This window comes from Rhinatrema bivittatum, chromosome 4, assembly GCF_901001135.1.
Source record: "Rhinatrema bivittatum chromosome 4, aRhiBiv1.1, whole genome shotgun sequence".
Taxonomy (NCBI): Eukaryota; Metazoa; Chordata; class Amphibia; order Gymnophiona; family Rhinatrematidae; genus Rhinatrema; species Rhinatrema bivittatum.
In genome coordinates, this window is record NC_042618.1 from 412,226,228 (window position 1) to 412,243,874 (window position 17,647).

Below are 17,647 nucleotides of genomic sequence, written 5' to 3' on the forward strand. Positions count from 1 at the left end.
TTTAAGTCTAAAATGAGATTAGAAATGGCAGCAGAGCTGTGTGGATTAATAATATATGTCCACAGTGCTTGTAACAAATAGCTCAAAAAGACTGTACAAAAGAGAGAAATGAGAAAAGAGAAAAAATGCTTGATTAAAAATTCTTCTAACCAAACATGCCTCAAAAAATAAGCCACTGACATATTTTTTGGTATTAATGAGACATTCACAATAGACGAATGCAGCCAGAGCTGTACACACAGAACTGAAAAAAATGTAAAGACTACATTTCCCAGGATTCTCTGAGTGCCCATGAAGCAGGTGCAGCTGATCACAGCTCCAAAAGCAAAGTGCTCTGCCAGGAGGAGCTGTGACCAATCAGAAGAGGCTGGGAAGGAGGGAGGGAGGGAGAAAGCCGAGATTTTTTTTCTTGTTTTCCATTCTTTATTTGGAGACGGAGGACTCAGAGCTCGTGAGAGCTGAAGTGTGATGGAGGACAGAGCCACTCTCAGCATCCTCGTCTAGCCCAGAGCCAGTGCTTCTCTTCAGCCTTCTACTCATTGACACTTTTTTCCACATTTTGAAACCTCATCAATGAGGTACTTCAGACTCACCTTCAAGTGCTTTGTGGATTGTTTCTGAATCCCCTCCTCAGCTTGCCGTGGAGCCCCCCCTTTTTAAAAAAAACTGAATTTGAAAACAAAAAACATTTTTATTTACTGCAAGAAATAAAAACCTAAACATGAGAACCATGTCCCCTGCACCCAAAGAAAACGGCTCAGGTAAGCAGTGCTGATACTGTTTCTGTTTATTATCAGGGTCTTATCTGGGGTAGGAAATAGCTGATGGATTGTGTATGAGTGTACAGCAGGGGACACATTCTCCGCTGCTGTGTCATAAAACCATTTTAGTGGCCAATATTTCTGCCTGTGACTTTGAATCCCATCTCATTCCTTGGATTTTGGGGGATATAGACAGATACCCAGTGATATATCCCTTAATGAACTAGGAAATCATCAGTGTGTCAGGGCAATTTATAAATATGAAGACCAATACAGGTACTCGAGATCTCCTGTTCTGGTGGGTGAGAAGTATTTGTTCATCAAATGCTAGGCTGTTGGCAAGTATATCCATAGAGAGAGATGCTGCTTACGCTGTTCTGCAAAACAAATTAACAGTTGTATACATGGAGATATATGCATGTAAAATGTACCAGTACAGATATGTTAGAGCATGCAGATTGAACTTCTTGTCTTCTGCTGTGTGATGTATGCAGACTAAGAGCTGAGCGGGGCTGCTCTGTGCTTTTTCTGCAAAGCACAGGCTGGGTCTGTGCACAGTCTGATGGAACTGGGCAGCTGCTTTGATCGGTTCTGGCAGCTCTCAGTTGGACAGAGAAGATGCTGTGTTTTGATACAAAGACCTTTCCCTTGTTCTGTAGCTGCCTTTTCTGTAGATATATATTCAAGAATCCTGCTTCATTTTTCTCCCTTCTCCTTTGCAAATTCTCTCTCCCAAATGCAGTATTTTCACTCTTGAATTGTTTCTTTCAAGAAACACAAAGAGCTTTGATGAAAAGGCCTAAGATGTAAATAAAGCCCGTACAAGGTGCAGATTAAGCAGGGCCCTCGACATTTGTGCTGGTACTGGATCCCAGGCCAGTCAATATTTATCATTAGGATACAACACTATTAAAACACAAACCTATCCCAGCTCCTAGACCAGGACCTTAATTGATCCTGTGTTGCAGATGAATGGTCAGTCCCCTAGCTGCAGTTGAGGTGCACATGGGTACTCATAAAATATGGGTACTTAAAAATATGGGTACTCATAAAATATGAGATGTATGCTCAGGGTGTACTTTTAAATCCTTGTATGATCCCTGGAATAAAGACAATAATTAATAATAATAATAATAATAATAATAAGGTGATATTGGAGAGCTTTGGAAAAAAAAAAAAAATTCTAAACCAGTATAAGCCAAATCTATTTTACCAGCAAGTCTCCATTAAGACAAGGTAAGAACAATTGTGATGGACCCAGGGCCAGATTTAGACATAGGCAACTGCCTTGGGTGCCAAACTCTGAAAGTGCTCACAAAACTGGACTTTTTTGCTGCTGTTTTTCAAGGAGAGGGGAAGGAAGGAATCCCATGTTTATGGGTATCATCATCTTAAATCCTTCCCTGGATGGACCTATTCACATTTTAATTTAGTTTACCTCTTAATCCTGGACACCTACCTAGCTAAAGCCTCATTTTTTTAATTGGTATACCAGAGATGAGGCGTTGGGGATGTGATGTGTAGTCCACAGAATCCCATTCCCTTCTGTTTGTCTCTTACTAACACCTGTACCACAAACAGCTGCATGTCCTGCTCCTTTTCTAGATCACTCTGAGGCAGAGCCCACTGCACACCACAGCAATTCATTCAGTAACAGTAAGTCCTGAGCTTGGATAATGAAGATTAGCAGAACAAATCTTGCCATCTTTTTAGTCACTCCCTAAAGGACTGAAAGCTAGAAGAGTCCCACAGCTTGAAAATGTAAATCAGCAGGTGAAATGATCTAAGGCAGTGTTTCTCAATTTTTTCATGCATTAACAAAAATGTTGTGTGGCACACCAACCTCCACAGAGCAGGCTGGGCCACTCTCTTCCGAATTTTAAAACAAAGGGTGAGAGGCAGGGAGTCACTAATTCATCACAATGGACCAGCACCCTTTATCTGTAAGTGCAGAAGAAGAGAGAAATTGGTGTGGTGAGGACCGCTGGTTCAGTTAATTACCTTGGCTGCTGTGTGTGGCTGCCAGATCTCATCTATTGCTGCTCAACACTCAGTCAGTTACATCCAGTGGGTCAGTGCACACTCCCCAATCTCACTCAGGGGCCAATGCAATAAAGCATGCCCAGCCTAGTGCACAGGTTTATACGCAGTTGGATGCACGTTTTGGATGCACTAGACTAGCACCCGATGCGATAATGAGATTAGGATGTCCAAAACGCAAGCCCAAACAAATGCGTAGCCAATAGCACTCATCACATGTTAATTCCATGTAGATGAGGCTATTAGCTATTACCACCACCACCACCGATGCAGAAAATCGCTGGGTGCCCAACACACACTTTTTAATATGGCAAATTTAACTCCAGCCTCGGAGGTGGCATAAAGTCATGAGAAATTAAAGAATACATCAGGCGCGCATCCGTTTTATCCCACTTCAGGCTGATTTTGCCCCTTGCTATTGTGCGTGAATAAAAATAAAGGTATAATACAATGGCTTGATGTAAAATTCTGGACACCCACTTTACACTCACAATAGCAAGGGGTGAAATCGGCCTGAAGTGGGATAAAATGGACGTGTGCCCAATGCATTTAAGCACAAGGGACACAATTGTTTTCCCTAACTTGTGCTTTTTAATGCAGCGCTTCATTTTAATATTGCGATGGGCATCCAGGGGTTGTGGCTGTGTGCACGTTCAGAAAACAGGTGCTCAATATGAGTGCCCGTTTTAATGCGCGTCTTATTGCATCAGCCCATCAGACAGAGGATGAAAGGTCTCAAAGAAAGAGGCTCCGAAGGGGGGAAGATGAGGATGTGCTGTATGCATTGTGTGTGCTGCATGGGCTATCCATGCCCTGCATAGTGCCCATTAATTACCACACTCTGGGGCTCAAGCTGTAGCTAGGAAGAAGAGGCATTCATAATCCAATGTTCTCAGAAACGTGTTCCTACACATTTAAAAGCCACTACTGGTGACTCTTGTTGCTGTGAGCAGAGCCCAAGGACTGGCCTGGATCTGAGCATCGGGCATTGGTGCCTTTTCTGTGGCACACCTGATCAGCTCTGAAGGCACACTGGTTGGGAAACACTGATACAGGGATACATGAGAAGCTGAAAGGCTGCATGGTGCAGGCTGAACCCTTCTGAATCATCCTCTCACGGCTTCTCTTCAAATGGAATAAACTGGAATATCACTCTTAACCTCCTTTTAGGCTAAGACAGACATACAGACTCTGAGCTATGAGCTGAGATGCTCCCTTCTTGGCTTTTTGGCTGAGGTAGAGAACCTATAAATATTGGGATGGGGCAATTAACATCCTCCCATCTGTCCCCCATTGGGGGACAGAAGGATGTAACAACCATTGCCAAAGTAGGAAGACTGAATCGCATAAAAATAAATTCAAATCCTTTTAATTCTCTTAAAGCTACTCAACAGCATCACATAATATATAAAGCACAAATCTGCCATTGTTTTGCAATATTTTGTTGCACTGTTCTCCCTCCCCTCGCACTCCAGCGCAGAAGGGAGAAGAGGAAGGGGGTCCATTACTGCCAACCGGGATCTGGCTAATAAGGAATCTGCCTCGTGTATCGTGGTTGAGCTAATAACTACTGATCACATTCACTAGCAGAGAGATGCCATGCTGCTCTGAAACACACACGCACACACCTGCTAACGCCCACAGTCATCTCCTAAGGCAGACTTGTGCGCTGCTGCAGGACGCCTCCGTTCTGCAAGGCCTTGGAGAGCGCGTGAGTAGGTCTGCGTGTGCAGTCTACGGCAGTGACTCGTCGCTCTGCATTGTGACGTCAATCAGATTCTCGTAGCAGAACCTAACCTGCGTGAAGGACGTGGAGGCTTTGAAGGTCCCTCAAGCTTCTGCAGAACAATAGTTTGTTAGGCGAATATGTAGATCTTTTTCACATTCTGTTCAGACCCAAGGAAAGGAGTGTCAGTTCCTGAAATTTATTGTTAGTCCACTAAAAATATGTTGCTTTATATTTTTTTTGTCGGCCAAATAGCGGTTCCATTTTTTTTTCAGGATTACACAGCATTCTTTATTGATTCCAGTACTTAAATAAATAAGCTAATTTATTTTCTCTTGAATGCATCATTTCTCAAACTAAAAATTCATCACACTTAGCCGGCAGACTTTCTCAAAATCGACAGAGTGCTTAAACATATTCGAGGTGCATCCCAAAGTCTTTCTGAGTGGGATGCACCTGGGGACAAGGAAAGAAAATGAGATCGGTAGCTAGGACCCGTGTTGGCTGTTGCGCCGGGAATGTCAGAGGGGGCTGAGTGTTACAGTCCAACAGAAATATCAATAAATTCCTTCAAAAGCTGATGGGCAGCAATGGTGCATAAAATTCTTACTGTGCAGGGCTAAAGAATACACAGAAGGGTGTTTCCATAGCTACACACTCTTGAAAAAAGTTTGGTTAACAGGCTGTAACTGATTGTGTGACTTTCAAAAAGATTAATGCTGGCTTGTTGGTATGCTTAAAGGTCGTGTAACCAACTCTATTCTAGTGCCCATCTTCTTGCAGGAAAGATGGTACACTGCTTCATAGCCAACTTTTGGGTTTCCCAGCAGGGATCTGGGGAGGAGAGCGGAGAGTCCTAGTTTCGAAGAGGCTTATCACTAATCTTGACCTGGCCCTGCCTGAGAGAGGACTCCCAGCCCCCCACTCCCCCCTCCCACCAGTGGCGTGCGATAACATTTGCAGTAGGGGATTCAATAAATGTCCAAATGTTAGTGCAATGTCGCATCTTAACCTAAGTTGATGTATTTACTGTTTTGGGCCGAAATGATGGTAGTTTCCTGGATTTTTTTTTTTATTTTTATAGACTTTTTATTTCATTTATTTATTTATTTTGTCAAACCATATTCTTTCCTCTCTCTTCTTTCACTCTCTCATTACAGCAGCTTACAGTCCATTTTCCCTCTATCAAGGGGGATTTTTCCCTCAACTGCTTCTACACTCTCCTTTTTTTTCTCCTCAAATCTTTCACCCCGTGCTTTTCATTTACTCCATTATTCCATCCAGTTTCCATTCTCTCACCATTCTCTTCTCCCCTCGCCGTTCCATCATCCCCTTAATGTCTCACTGTCCCACCATTTCACCTCTCCTCCCTTCCACATTCTCCCTCTCCTGCCCACCTGATGTTGCAGCTCCTGGCACCACCACTTTACTGACATTACACTCACCTACCTCTCTGCCATTCCCTTCCCTGCCCCCTTCTGAAGAATTATATGCTTCCATCACTGCTGCTAACCCCCTCCTGTATCCCTCTGGATGCTGCTGCCATCATAGCCTCCTACACCACTACTGCATCCTCCCACCGCACTGAACCTTCCTCTCCTGTCTTCTGCCTCCACAATGCTGTCTCTGGCATCATAACCCCTCTCCGCCGAGCCCCACACAGTACAATTCCACCAGAACTTACAGGGAAGCAATACACTCACCACTTCCTCCCTCCCTCCACCCACCAGCTCATTTTCTTTTGCGGAGGCAAAACCGGCCTCGATCTGCCTTCTCCCACCCCTCCCCATCCCTCTTTGTCCTCTCTCTTCTCCTCCCCTTTTCTCCTCCTCTTTTTGCCCTCCCCTTCAGCCTTTTCTCATTCTTCTGCTTCTCCCCCCACCCATATGTCCGCTCAGTCTTCTCCCTCGCCGCCCGTCCTAGGCCGGACAAGCCGAAGATGCTACCATCTCGCTCCCCTAAAGACACGCCAGTCACTACCTCCTGCTTCCGAGCTCCAATCCCCCCTGCCACAGAGGCAGATAGGCCAGAGCAGCATTCAGCAGGCAGGGCAGGGGAACTGCGAGCGAGAATTTGGGTTCCAGGCCAGCACTTTCCAGGGGGAAGAGGAGCGTTGCAGCAACGCGACTGAAGTCAGTTGGTGGTGCTCAGCACGCACCGGTAGCCGGCGCCGAGCTGCGCTGGGCTCCGGATCCCTGCAGTTTACAAGCCGCAGTGACGCTCGCTGGAGCCGGGCAGCGTCGGCACCATGATCGCGCGCCTTTGGGCAGCAAGCTCAGAAAGGGAGGAGAACAAAGAGGGGATCGGTCAAAGTCCGAGATGAGAGTGGCTGGGAGGGTGACACGGACTGGAAAAACCGCTCTGTCTGCCTCTGGCAGTCGGCAGCCCCGCGCTCTCTGTTCCTGCCACCTCCCTGGGCTTTCCGTGAGGTGTCCGATCTACGTGTGCTGGGGCGGATTCGCTCGGGGTGGGGGGAGGGGGAAGGAATCCTTTGTGACCTTGATCACTTGCAGCTGGAAGGGTAAAGTCAGGACATTGTCGGACGTGTTCTCTTGGGGATTCAGGAGAAGGCCCCGATCGCATGTCGCTGCTTACCCACCCATGCTTGGCCATGGAAAGGGTTTGATTTTTTATTTTTTTTTACCCCCTTCCATTTCCCTCAGTTGTGCCCCTTTCGTCAGAAGACACAGTCCGAGGAAGGGTAACTATAGGTAACACTGTAGGCGCATCAATGACTGCCAGAGAGCCAATCCATGGGCCGCGGAAAGCGCTGCCAGCTCCTCCATCTCGCCTCTTCCTTACAGGGGAGTTCCTGTGCGAGCCCGTTATAGGAAGCTTCACTCTAAGCGTCCCTGTGATGCAGGATATTGGGGGGAGGGGAAAATATGGTCTCCACCTCCCCTTGCAGCAATTAGAGGAAATCATGGTAAACTCGGTGGAGGTCACGCTGTGTAGGGGATCCTTTGTAGACCTCTGTTTGTTTAAAGCAGCAGCCGCTTTCCTATAAATGGAAGTTGCCAGTGTAAAGAAAAAAAAAAGAAAACGTGCAGAGAAGGGAGCTACCGATGGTGGCTTAGAGTCCTGACTGGAGCTTTATCCTGAGTGGCAGGCAGGGAAACTATGCAGGCAGAGAAAGCTTTAGAGCGCCAGGGAAGTACAGGTCCATCATAGCTATTTATCCGCTGACCTTTGGAAATCTGGCTGCCGCCCCAGGAGAGGCGAAGGGGATGTTTTTTTTAATTGCATTAGTCTATTTTTATATTTTGCAAGATGCTAATAAATCTAATAGGGTCTGCTGCGGGGTTTAGAGAATGAAAGATGCAATTCAAGAATAAACACGGAAAGGTTGAGAGGTTAGCAGGAGACAACTTGGTACATAGTTCAACAACCCATTCACAAAGTTTTCACCCTGGCTTTCTTTTTTTTCATAGGTTATTGTACTGTGGGTGAATGTATGGCACTGTCCACAGTATACTGCACATTTTTGCTATGTATGTAAAGGGAAGCAAGATCAAAATGCTAAATAAAAAGAAATCTGTGTGTAGCGATTCCTTGTTCCAGCAGCCGAGGATTGTGAGCCCTATTTTAAGGGTCTTGCAGATGTTGAAATGGGCCCCCGACAGCAGGGGACTCAGAGTTACTGCACAAAGTCCAGTGGTCACTGGTTATGCATTTTACTGTTGATGTAGGAAAGCTGCAGGTCTTTACAACAGCAAGAAAAATAGTTGCTGTGCATTGGCTGTTTCTGCCCTTGCTGAATAGGCTCCCAGCTTCTCAGGACTAAGATGCTGGCCTTTTGCCGACAGATCTAAATATTGAACCTTCAAGGCAACAGGGGAAATACTTTTTGTTTAGGTGCTGAAAAGACACCATCTGTGCCCAGACACCACAGAGGAATGCTGCTATCTGGTTACGATGTCAGAACTCTGCGGCTGCTTCCCAGGTGTATCCTGGCACCTCAGGAATGCCAATGTTCAGATGCTTCCTTCAGTTCCCATTCAAGGGTCCTGCTGGAAAATTCAGGGTTTTTGTTTTTTTTTTGTTTTTTTTTGGGGGGGGGGGGGGGGGAGGTTTCATGCTGTCTGAACACCCTTCTGATTCCTCATCCATCCTTGTACCAACTGGCTTTCTCAGCCCTCTGGGAGGTCTTTGGCAACTCTAGGGGATCCTCGTGCACCACCTGCTGAACTGAAATACAGTCTTTCAGTAGGGGTAGAAAGGATTATACCGTTTCCCTGGGTTAGGGCAATCCAGTTTAATTAAGGCAAAGGGATCTTGCATGTCTTTCTCCAATTTTATTTAAATAAATTGTAGTTGGTGGAAGGATAGGAAGAATAGTTTATTTATTTATTTTATTTATTTAAGAGTTTTTTATATACCGGGGCACGTTAAAAACATCACCCCGGTTCACAATGTAACGTAACGTAGCAACAGGCTTTACAATAATTTAGAGTAGATAAGCATAGATAAACAGTATTTAGCTTTACTATAAATTAGAATAGATAAACAATATGACAGCTGTTCAACTTGGGATAGGTGGTTTATCAGGTGATTACTTGATAAACTCTTAAGGAGAGTAGAGGGGAAAAGGTAATAGGGGAAAGGGGGGGTAAGAGGAGGTAATTCTTGTGCGGGTAGAAGGAAAGTAGTTTATGCAGAAGTGCCACCGGACACTTACAAGCCGATGCAATATCTGTGCGGGAATTTCGGGTGCTCATGATTGAGCGCCCGCTTTCCTAACGCACTCCCATCCACCTCTCCCGGGCGCACGATGCAGTAGGCAAATGAGCCGCTGCGTTAAAAAGGAGGCGTTAGGGGAAACTGTGCGTCCCTGGCGCCTCCTCGGCATGGGGCGCCCAGGAGAAGTGGCTGTGCACGGGTTAGGAAAATGGACACTCATAAATTGAGCATCCACCCTCAAGACATTTTTTTTCACGTTACTGCTTTCTGTGGTTCCTCCGACTTAATATCGCCATGATATTAAGTCGGAAGAACCACAGAAAACCAGTATTTTCTGCTTGGGCCTCCTCAAAACTTAACGCCAGCTCTGGGGCTGGTGTTAAATTTTGAGGGTTAAATGTCCGCATCGGGTGCATGGTTATTTTTACATGGGGGGGGGGAGGGGGTAATAGCTAATAGCTTCATCAACATGGCATTAGCTATGTCCTGGCTTGGACGTGCGTTTTGGACGCTCTGATCCCCTTATTGCATCAGGGGTTATGAATGTGCGTACAACCACGGGTTAACCTGTGTGCTAGCATGAGCACAGGGTATTTGCATCGGCCTGTTGGATTGAGAGCTTTGGGAGTGGTGCAGACTTTCTCCGATGTATCTCACAACGCTTGGAGCAGGTCCTTGAGCCCCTGTACCTTTTTAAAGGGTGGGTCAGACAGCAGCATTCCATTCAAACCCACTCCCCTCTTAAAGGTGCGGGGCCTTGAGGTTCAGCACAAAAACAGAGCGGCATTCAGGGCACTGGCCAGTAGAATCATGGCACATGCTTCATGAGCCAGTGCCTAGCAATGCCCTGAGTATATGAGATACCGTTTGCTCAGAATATTTGATTTAAGGGACCTCTATTCTTTTGAAAACTCACGTACATCTTATTTAGAATACATCCCACTGGAACAACATAATATTACTATAAATCCCAGAAAGCATTACAACAGCAGCTGGAAAACCGGGAATTGAAAGACCCAAGTGTTTTTTGGTTGTGACACTGTGTGTCAGTTCTTCTGCAGTAAGAAGAAATAAGCTGCCGGCATACAGCCCAGCTCTGAAGGGATTGTGTCATGGTCAGCTGGCCACAGAATTAGAGATAAGCATTTACCGAACAAGGCCATTACAGCAAAGCATCATAAATACTCTGAACAGAAATCATTTACTGCAGAGTTCTAATATTTGTATTGGTCCTGAAGATGATGGGTTTCCTTAAAGATTGGTTTTGTACATAAAAGTAGGACTAGCAGTCTCTGCACATAGTGGGATTACAAAAATCAATTGAACCGATTCAGCCTAGCATAGCTTTCAACCAACCCTTATATTTGGGATGACAATCTTGTTAAAAAGGTTGTCCCTTTTCATAGCATCTCATCTCCTCCTATAGACACCGGTAATCTACCCTCCTAAAGTTCAAATTTTCTTTATTAGAACTGTTGGATGCCACAACCTTTACCTAATAACTGAATCTGCTTCAGAGAGAAGGTCTGACGTATTTATTTAACAGTTTCTATATGCCGCTCTTCCCACAATAGACCAAAACGGATTACAACAATAGAGTTCTCAATATAGTACAAACCAATGCAATAGACTCTTTAAGTTAAAACAAAATAACACAAGAAATATTGCAAAATACTTTAACTCGCCTTGTGGGTTAGTTTGCATAGGTGAGAGAAATATAACTACATTGAAATAAGATCAATATAAAATTAAGTTTAAAAAAATAATCTAAGCAAAATGCAACTTTGGCCCAAAGTCATATCATTTATCTGGTTAGCAACATAAAATGACAGGAACCACAGGCCCAAAAACTATTAAATCTGAGGGAAGGTCTGCTTAAAGAACCAACACTTTCCAGCCTTTCTAAAAGAGAAAAATATTTGTTCTTCACAAATCTCCCTTGGTAGAGCATGCCATTATATGGAAGCAATCCCAGAAAAAGCTTAATTCTAGTCTCTACCAATTTTATTGCTTTGTGAACAGGGCAAACAAGTGGAATTTCATTGGCTGATCAAAGTCTTTGAGCTGATTCATAACTCTGTGTACAAGACGTAAAATAGGACAAAGCCAAATCATTCAGAATTTTAAACATCAAGATTAAAATTTTACATTAATAACATAGAAATGATGGCAGAAAAGGACCAAATGATCCACCCAGTCTGCCCAGCAAGCTTATGCCAATATCTGCTGCAGGTTTCCCCCATGCTTATCAGTTTCCCAGACTGTAAAAGTCAGGGCCCTCAGATGCTGTTTGAATCCAATTAACCATTGCTGTGAAAGCAGAGAGCAATGCTGGAGTTGCATCAAAAGTATCAGGCATAGTGATTAAGATTAGTAAGCGCTGCATCAGCAAGTTACCCCCATGTTTATTTGTTCTCTAAACCATAAGTCAGGGCCCTCATTGGATGCTGTCTGAATTCAATTCCCCTTTTCTCACTGCCATTGAACCAGAGAGCAATGATAGAGTTGCATTAACAGTATCAAGGTTTACTTGTTAAGGGTAGCAACTGCCACACCAGCAAGATACTTCCAGTTACCGCCATGCATTCTTTTTTTTATTTCCATCCTCTAGCCTTTAGGGATCCACAGTGTTTATCCCATGCCCCTTTGAATTCCTTGACAGTTTTCATCTTCACCACTTCTTCCAGAAGGGCATTCCAGGCATTCACCACCCTCTCTGGGAAGAAATATTTCTGGCATTGGTTCAGAGTCATCCTCCCTGGAGTTTCATTTCTATTGATTTCTTTCCAATGGAAAAGGTTTGACTATTGTGCATCATTACAACCTTTCAGATATCTGAAGGTCTGTATCATATCTCCCCTGCACTTACTTTCTTCCAGGATATACATATTCAGATCCTTCAGCCTCTCCTCATAGGTCTTCCAGTGCTGGCCCCTCACCAATTTGATTGCTCTTCTTTGGACCACCTCTGTCTTGTCTTTATCCTTTTTGAGATATGGGCACCAGTACTGAACGCAGTACTCCTGGTGATGCCTCACCAAGGACCTGTACAAGGGCATTATCGCCTCTTTTTTTCTTGCTGGTTATTCCTCTCTCTATGCAGCCCAGCATTCTTCTGGCTTTAGCTATCACCTTGCCACATTGCTTCGTCACCTTCAGATCATCAGACACTGTCACACCAAGGTCACTCTCCCAGTCCGTGTGCATTAGTCTTTCACAGCCCATCACATAAAGCTCTTTTGGATTGCTGTACCCCAGATGCATGACTCTGCACTTCTTGGTATTGAATCCCAGCTGCCAAATCTTTGACCACTCTTCAAGCTTTCTTAAAATCACTTCTCATTCTCTCTACTCCTTCAGATGTGGCCACTCTGTTGCAGATCATAGTATCATCGGCAAATAGACAAATCCCTTCCATCAGGTCGCTCACAAAGATATTGAACAGAATCGGTCCCAAAACTGATCCCTGTGGCACTCCACTTAACAGCATTCTTTCTTCAGAGTAGGTTCCATTTACCATTACATGCTGTCTCCTGTCAGTCAACCAGTTTGCAATCCATGCTACCACCTTGGCACCCACTCCCAAGTTTCTTGTTTTGTTCATTGGTCTCCTATTTGTTAGCCAGATAACTGGATACTGGATGCATTGGATGCAATGTGCTTCCCAGTCTTCTCTCGACACTGCTGTCCACAGCATCTCATTTCTCTTGCTGGTGGATGAAGCCCCAGTGGAGTAGAAAGTCAACTTGATGCCTTGTGCTTTGCTTATTATTTACCAGCAGAGGTGGCAGATTGGAGGGAGGATGGTTTTCAAATCCATTTACCTGGGTAAAATGGCTTGGCTGAAAGTCACTTTCCTCTGCCTGTCTAGAACGAATGCTTAGGCTTTCACAGCACACACAACTTCTAGCTGGGATAAAGAGAGTGATTCCTGTTGGGGGGGAGGAAAACAGTGAGCATGCATGGGATTCTGAAACGTATGCATGCTATTTTATCACTGCTCCCCCAAAAAGCAGGTGCAGCAAATATGGGCACTGTGCGCTTGGTGGTTTCTCATTGTCAAAGGGCACAGTATACATAGCCTTTTGAAAACTGGCAGCAGAATAGGCTAATAGTGCCCCTATACCCTGCAAACAAGGTGGGCTATTCAAAATTTCCCCCTGAGTTCCTTCTGCATCAGATTGTGCAAACTCTGAGCCCAATTTACTAAGGCTTTTTTCCCATTCTGTATCTACTGGGGGGGGGGGGGGGGGGGGTAGGGAAGCTTAGTGAATCAGGCTACTCCTGGTTCTAAAACTCTGGATATTGGCTTCCTTTCATCTCCTGATCATTCACGTACTTCGCTATTACACAGGAGTCTAAGGGGAAAAAAACCCATAGAAATCAATTATGAAAAAATAAATCCTTTTATTCCTCCCAAATCTGTGCTATTCATTACTCCATTACCTTGCTTTCAGAGACAATAAGTATGACTCGAAGCATTTATAACATGATGAGGAAATGACTCCCAAAATCTCAACAAGAATTGTCTTTAATCATTCCTTGGTCCTCCTGCTTATTTCTCCTTTTTTCTATAGCACTTTCCAAAAATGCAAGATCAAAGTGGATTGCAAGGTAAAAAAAGAGAACTGTCTAGCCCCCAAACATTTTCAGTTTAAGGTGGCCGTGTATGTATGTGTGTATATATATATATATATATATATATATATATATAGATATATATATATATATATATATATGTTGTATATTTGTGTGTGTGTGTGTGTATTCTTTTATATTCCTTCTCTTTGTATTTTTTTTTGTTACAAAGAGTCACAAGTAAAACATCGCTTTTGTCGTAACATCCTGTAAACTTCAGAGCCACATGAAAAAGTGACTACACTTTGTCTTGTGTGTTTGTCCTTCTAATAAAATCTTCGTCCTGTGCTTTATAACACAGTTTACTGACTTTTTCATATCTACTTTTGATTCCCAGTGAACATGATTTAATTCTTCTCCAGGGAAGCCTGAGAATCCAGGCAGAAGATTTTTTTCATGGCTATAAATGAAGTCAGCATGTCTGATTAATTAGATGGCGCATTTGTCATGCTGCTTGAGATGGCTTGAGATGGCTTGAGATGGCCTCACCTTCCAGTTTCATCCATCTTGCCGCCCCTTTCCACCTTGCAAAACCAGCCTTTCCACGTTCTATTTTAAACTAGTAAAATTGTACACTGCAGGACATCCTGCACATGGATCTCTCATCCATTACTACTGTTCTATATTTTGTTAAGCATTCTAACGCTGTCTCCTCTGAGCCTTGCAAGAGCATCTGTAAGGTCAAAGTGGCTGTTCTATAAATAACATTTTCACTAAGCCTACATAAAGTATCATTCCCAGGGTTTGCATGGCAAGCAGTACCCAGGAACCGCTAACTCTCTTCCTCCTTTTTCTTTTGGAGAGCACTCCTCCTCTTTTTGATAAAGCCTATTTTTTTTAGCATGTGTTATAACATTTAAAGAGTGGTTGCTCTATCTCTCTGTCTATGGCACTGACATCGCAGGTGAGGGGTAGCAGAAGTTAGGCAGGCGAAACATGGGAGTAACCTGCAAGGAGCGGTGGTTACTTCCATAAAAAACTTGCTGGGCAGGCTGGATGAACCATTTGGTCTTTTTCAGCTGTCAATATGCTGTCAGTACTATGTTATGAGCTAGTGAGGGAAAGACCGCCGCAGAAGCAGCAGGACTGATGGGTTTCCTCAGACCCTGTAATCAAGGAAGAGGAGAACCTATAGTCCCGGAGCCTGATCCTTCTGCTATTTGCACATGCCACACACACATATACATACACACTTTTTTTTTTTAAAGCAGGAAAGCATTATATATTGGCAAGAATGTGACTAACACATTGGGGTAGATTTAAAAAAAAAAAATACACGCGCACGTCCATGTGTGCACACTTCCCGGGCACGCGCATGTTATAAAATTCCAGGTCGGCATGCGCGGGGGGCGGGGGGCTATAATTTTGCAAAATTGCGAGGCTATGCATCGGGGCCTTCCCCAGTTCCCTCCCAGCCCCCTACCCTAACCTCCCAGCCCCCTACCCTAACCTCCCTTCCCCTATCCTACCCTCCCCCTATCCCTATCCTAGCTACCCCTATATTTTTTATTTTACCTTTTGATCTTGCAAAGGGTGCCAGCACGCAATCCCCTGTCACAGCAGCAAATGGCCACTGTACCGAGCGCCTCTAGCCCCGCCCTGGACCGCCCCTGGACCACCCCGCCTCCGGACTGCCCCCTTTTAAAGCCCTGGCACTTACCCCCCTCCCGGGGTTTAGGCACGTGGCCAGGGCCATTTGAAAATTGGCCCAGCGCACAAAAGGCCCAGCCAGGCACGTAAACCCCAGGATTTACTCACGACGGGGTTTTAAAATCTACTCCATTGTGTTTTGGGGCTCTTGTTTTGTATCCTCTAGTTTGGTGACCTGCCTCCTAACAACGTGATGGCTCTAAAAATATCCTAAACTCTTTTAAGATGGCTTTTTATTGATTTGCCTGGTATTCAAAATGTATCTGTAGCTACCTGCCAGCACAACATTAGTTTAGACCTGCCCTCTGTTCACTATTATCCACAGAACACTGAAGATCTTTGACTCGGTGTGTGTGTGTGTGTGTGTGTCTATATAATCAGTGGCAACCCATTTATAATAGGAGATTTCAACCACCCCAATATTGGCTGGGTCAGTGTCTCATCGGAACATGCTAAAAAGTAAAGTTTCCAGATGCCATAATTGACTCGAACTGATAAGAGGGGCAGCTATTCCATATCTACTCCTCAGTGGAACACACAACCTGGTGCGAGGGATTACTCTGGTGGGGCCACAAAGCAATGGTGATCATAATGCAGTCAGCTTGGCACCCTGAGCAGCAGCAGCAGCAGCAGCAGCAGGTGTTTCGAGCTCCAGTAACTTCCCTTGAAAACGTTTTCTTATCTTATTTGCAAACTATCTTCCTTGTTGGCCATGGGCAAGAGGAAAAGCGCAGTACGAAGATATCTTTCCATTGGGTCATCCTGGCAGACTACAATGCCGGAGATATCTTCCACCCTACCTTTGCTGACATTGGAGGTCGAGTCATTGGGACTACCAGACTGTTGACGGCTGAGGTATCGCTCAGCCCAGAGGATCAGTTGATACCATGGCCCCCAGCTGATGCCACCTGTGATGTCTGTCTGAGATGCCAGGAAATGTTTGTAATACCGGCGCTGCCACCACAACACCTGTCGGATCCCGCTTGCTCTCAGCTGCAACTGGATTTCAGTGAGAGACGATGGAGGAATGGCAGCATCCTTGAGGGCCGGATGGACAGATTGGAGGAATGGCAGCAGAGGTCACAGTGTTGGGTGAGAGTCCCTCACTAGTGGAGGTCACGGGTGTCAGCTTGGAGGAGGTTCAAAAGTTATTTCCTCGCTACAGGTTAGAATTGTGTTCTACAAACCTGCGTCTGTGACATTAGAGAGCCTTTAGTCTGCAATGGCGATCATAGAGCAGTCTGTGTTCTCTTTGGTAGCTGTTACCCTTGATATTCATCTAAAGTTCAAAATCAAGATTCACGTGTTTTGTTCTGTGAAACTTCTGTCTCCAATTTGGAGGCTTTGGTTTCTCAGATTAAAGATCTGCAAGCAAAACAAATTATGGATCTATCATCTGTCTCACGTAGGCTTGAAAGCATGAAAAACTTTTCCAAGAATCTGAATTTGCGAGTTCTAAATTTTCCTCAAATACCATTTAAAACCTATATGAAGGAAGTCCTGCAAATATGATCCCGCTTTCCTTCCTGTTCAAAAATTTTTCTATTTGCATTTTGCTACGAAGAATCTGGATAGATGTGAACAGGACATCGCCTTGAATTTACCTGATTTCTTGGAAAATTCAGGGACACGTGCCTTTTCTAGAGCCACACTGTTGGTCTCGTTTGTGTTCTTACAAGACAGGAACCAATTCCTTCGATTATTTTTTCCTTCATCGAGAGGTTTCCTTTAAGGGTGGAAAAATTTGGATTTTTCCAGACTTAGCTAGGGTAACGCAAGAGCGCAGGAGAGGTTAATGCTTTGGGGGCCACCTGCATAGTTAGACACCCTTGAAAATGTATAGTTGTTTTGAATTCTCTAAAATATATATATTTTTTGACCCCCATACAGTTGAAGGATTCCATCAATGCTAGATGTGCTTCCTCTTCCCAACTACCATAGTGTGTCTGGTTCATTTATGAGAAGGTAGTACAAGCTCAGGATGCGATTGTTTTATGCTCTTTTGCTTGATCAATTAGGTTTTTGCCCTAAGACCTATTGCTGCCTCCCACCCTACTACATATTTGAGGTCTTTTATGGGGTTATACTATGTTTGTCTTTTTCTCTTTTTTTCTTTTCTCTTATACACTCTGTATTTGTAATGACCCAATGC

At 44.5% G+C, this 17,647-nt stretch overlaps 1 protein-coding gene across 5 annotated transcripts in view; it reads left to right on the plus strand.

Annotated features, from left to right (window-relative positions):
• Nucleotides 1-438: 438 nt before the first annotated feature.
• The window catches only part of LOC115091197 (sodium- and chloride-dependent creatine transporter 1-like), a 54,621-nt gene continuing 37,412 nt past the window's right edge, over nt 439-17,647 (plus strand). For all 5 annotated transcript variants that reach the window (XM_029601236.1, XM_029601239.1, XM_029601234.1 and 2 more), the window contains exon 1: nt 439-761. Coding sequence is in view for 3 of the 5 variants with exons in the window: in XM_029601234.1 (XP_029457094.1) it covers nt 722-761 (40 nt within the window). In the remaining 2 variants the exon portion in view is untranslated. The remainder of the gene's footprint in view (nt 762-17,647) is intronic.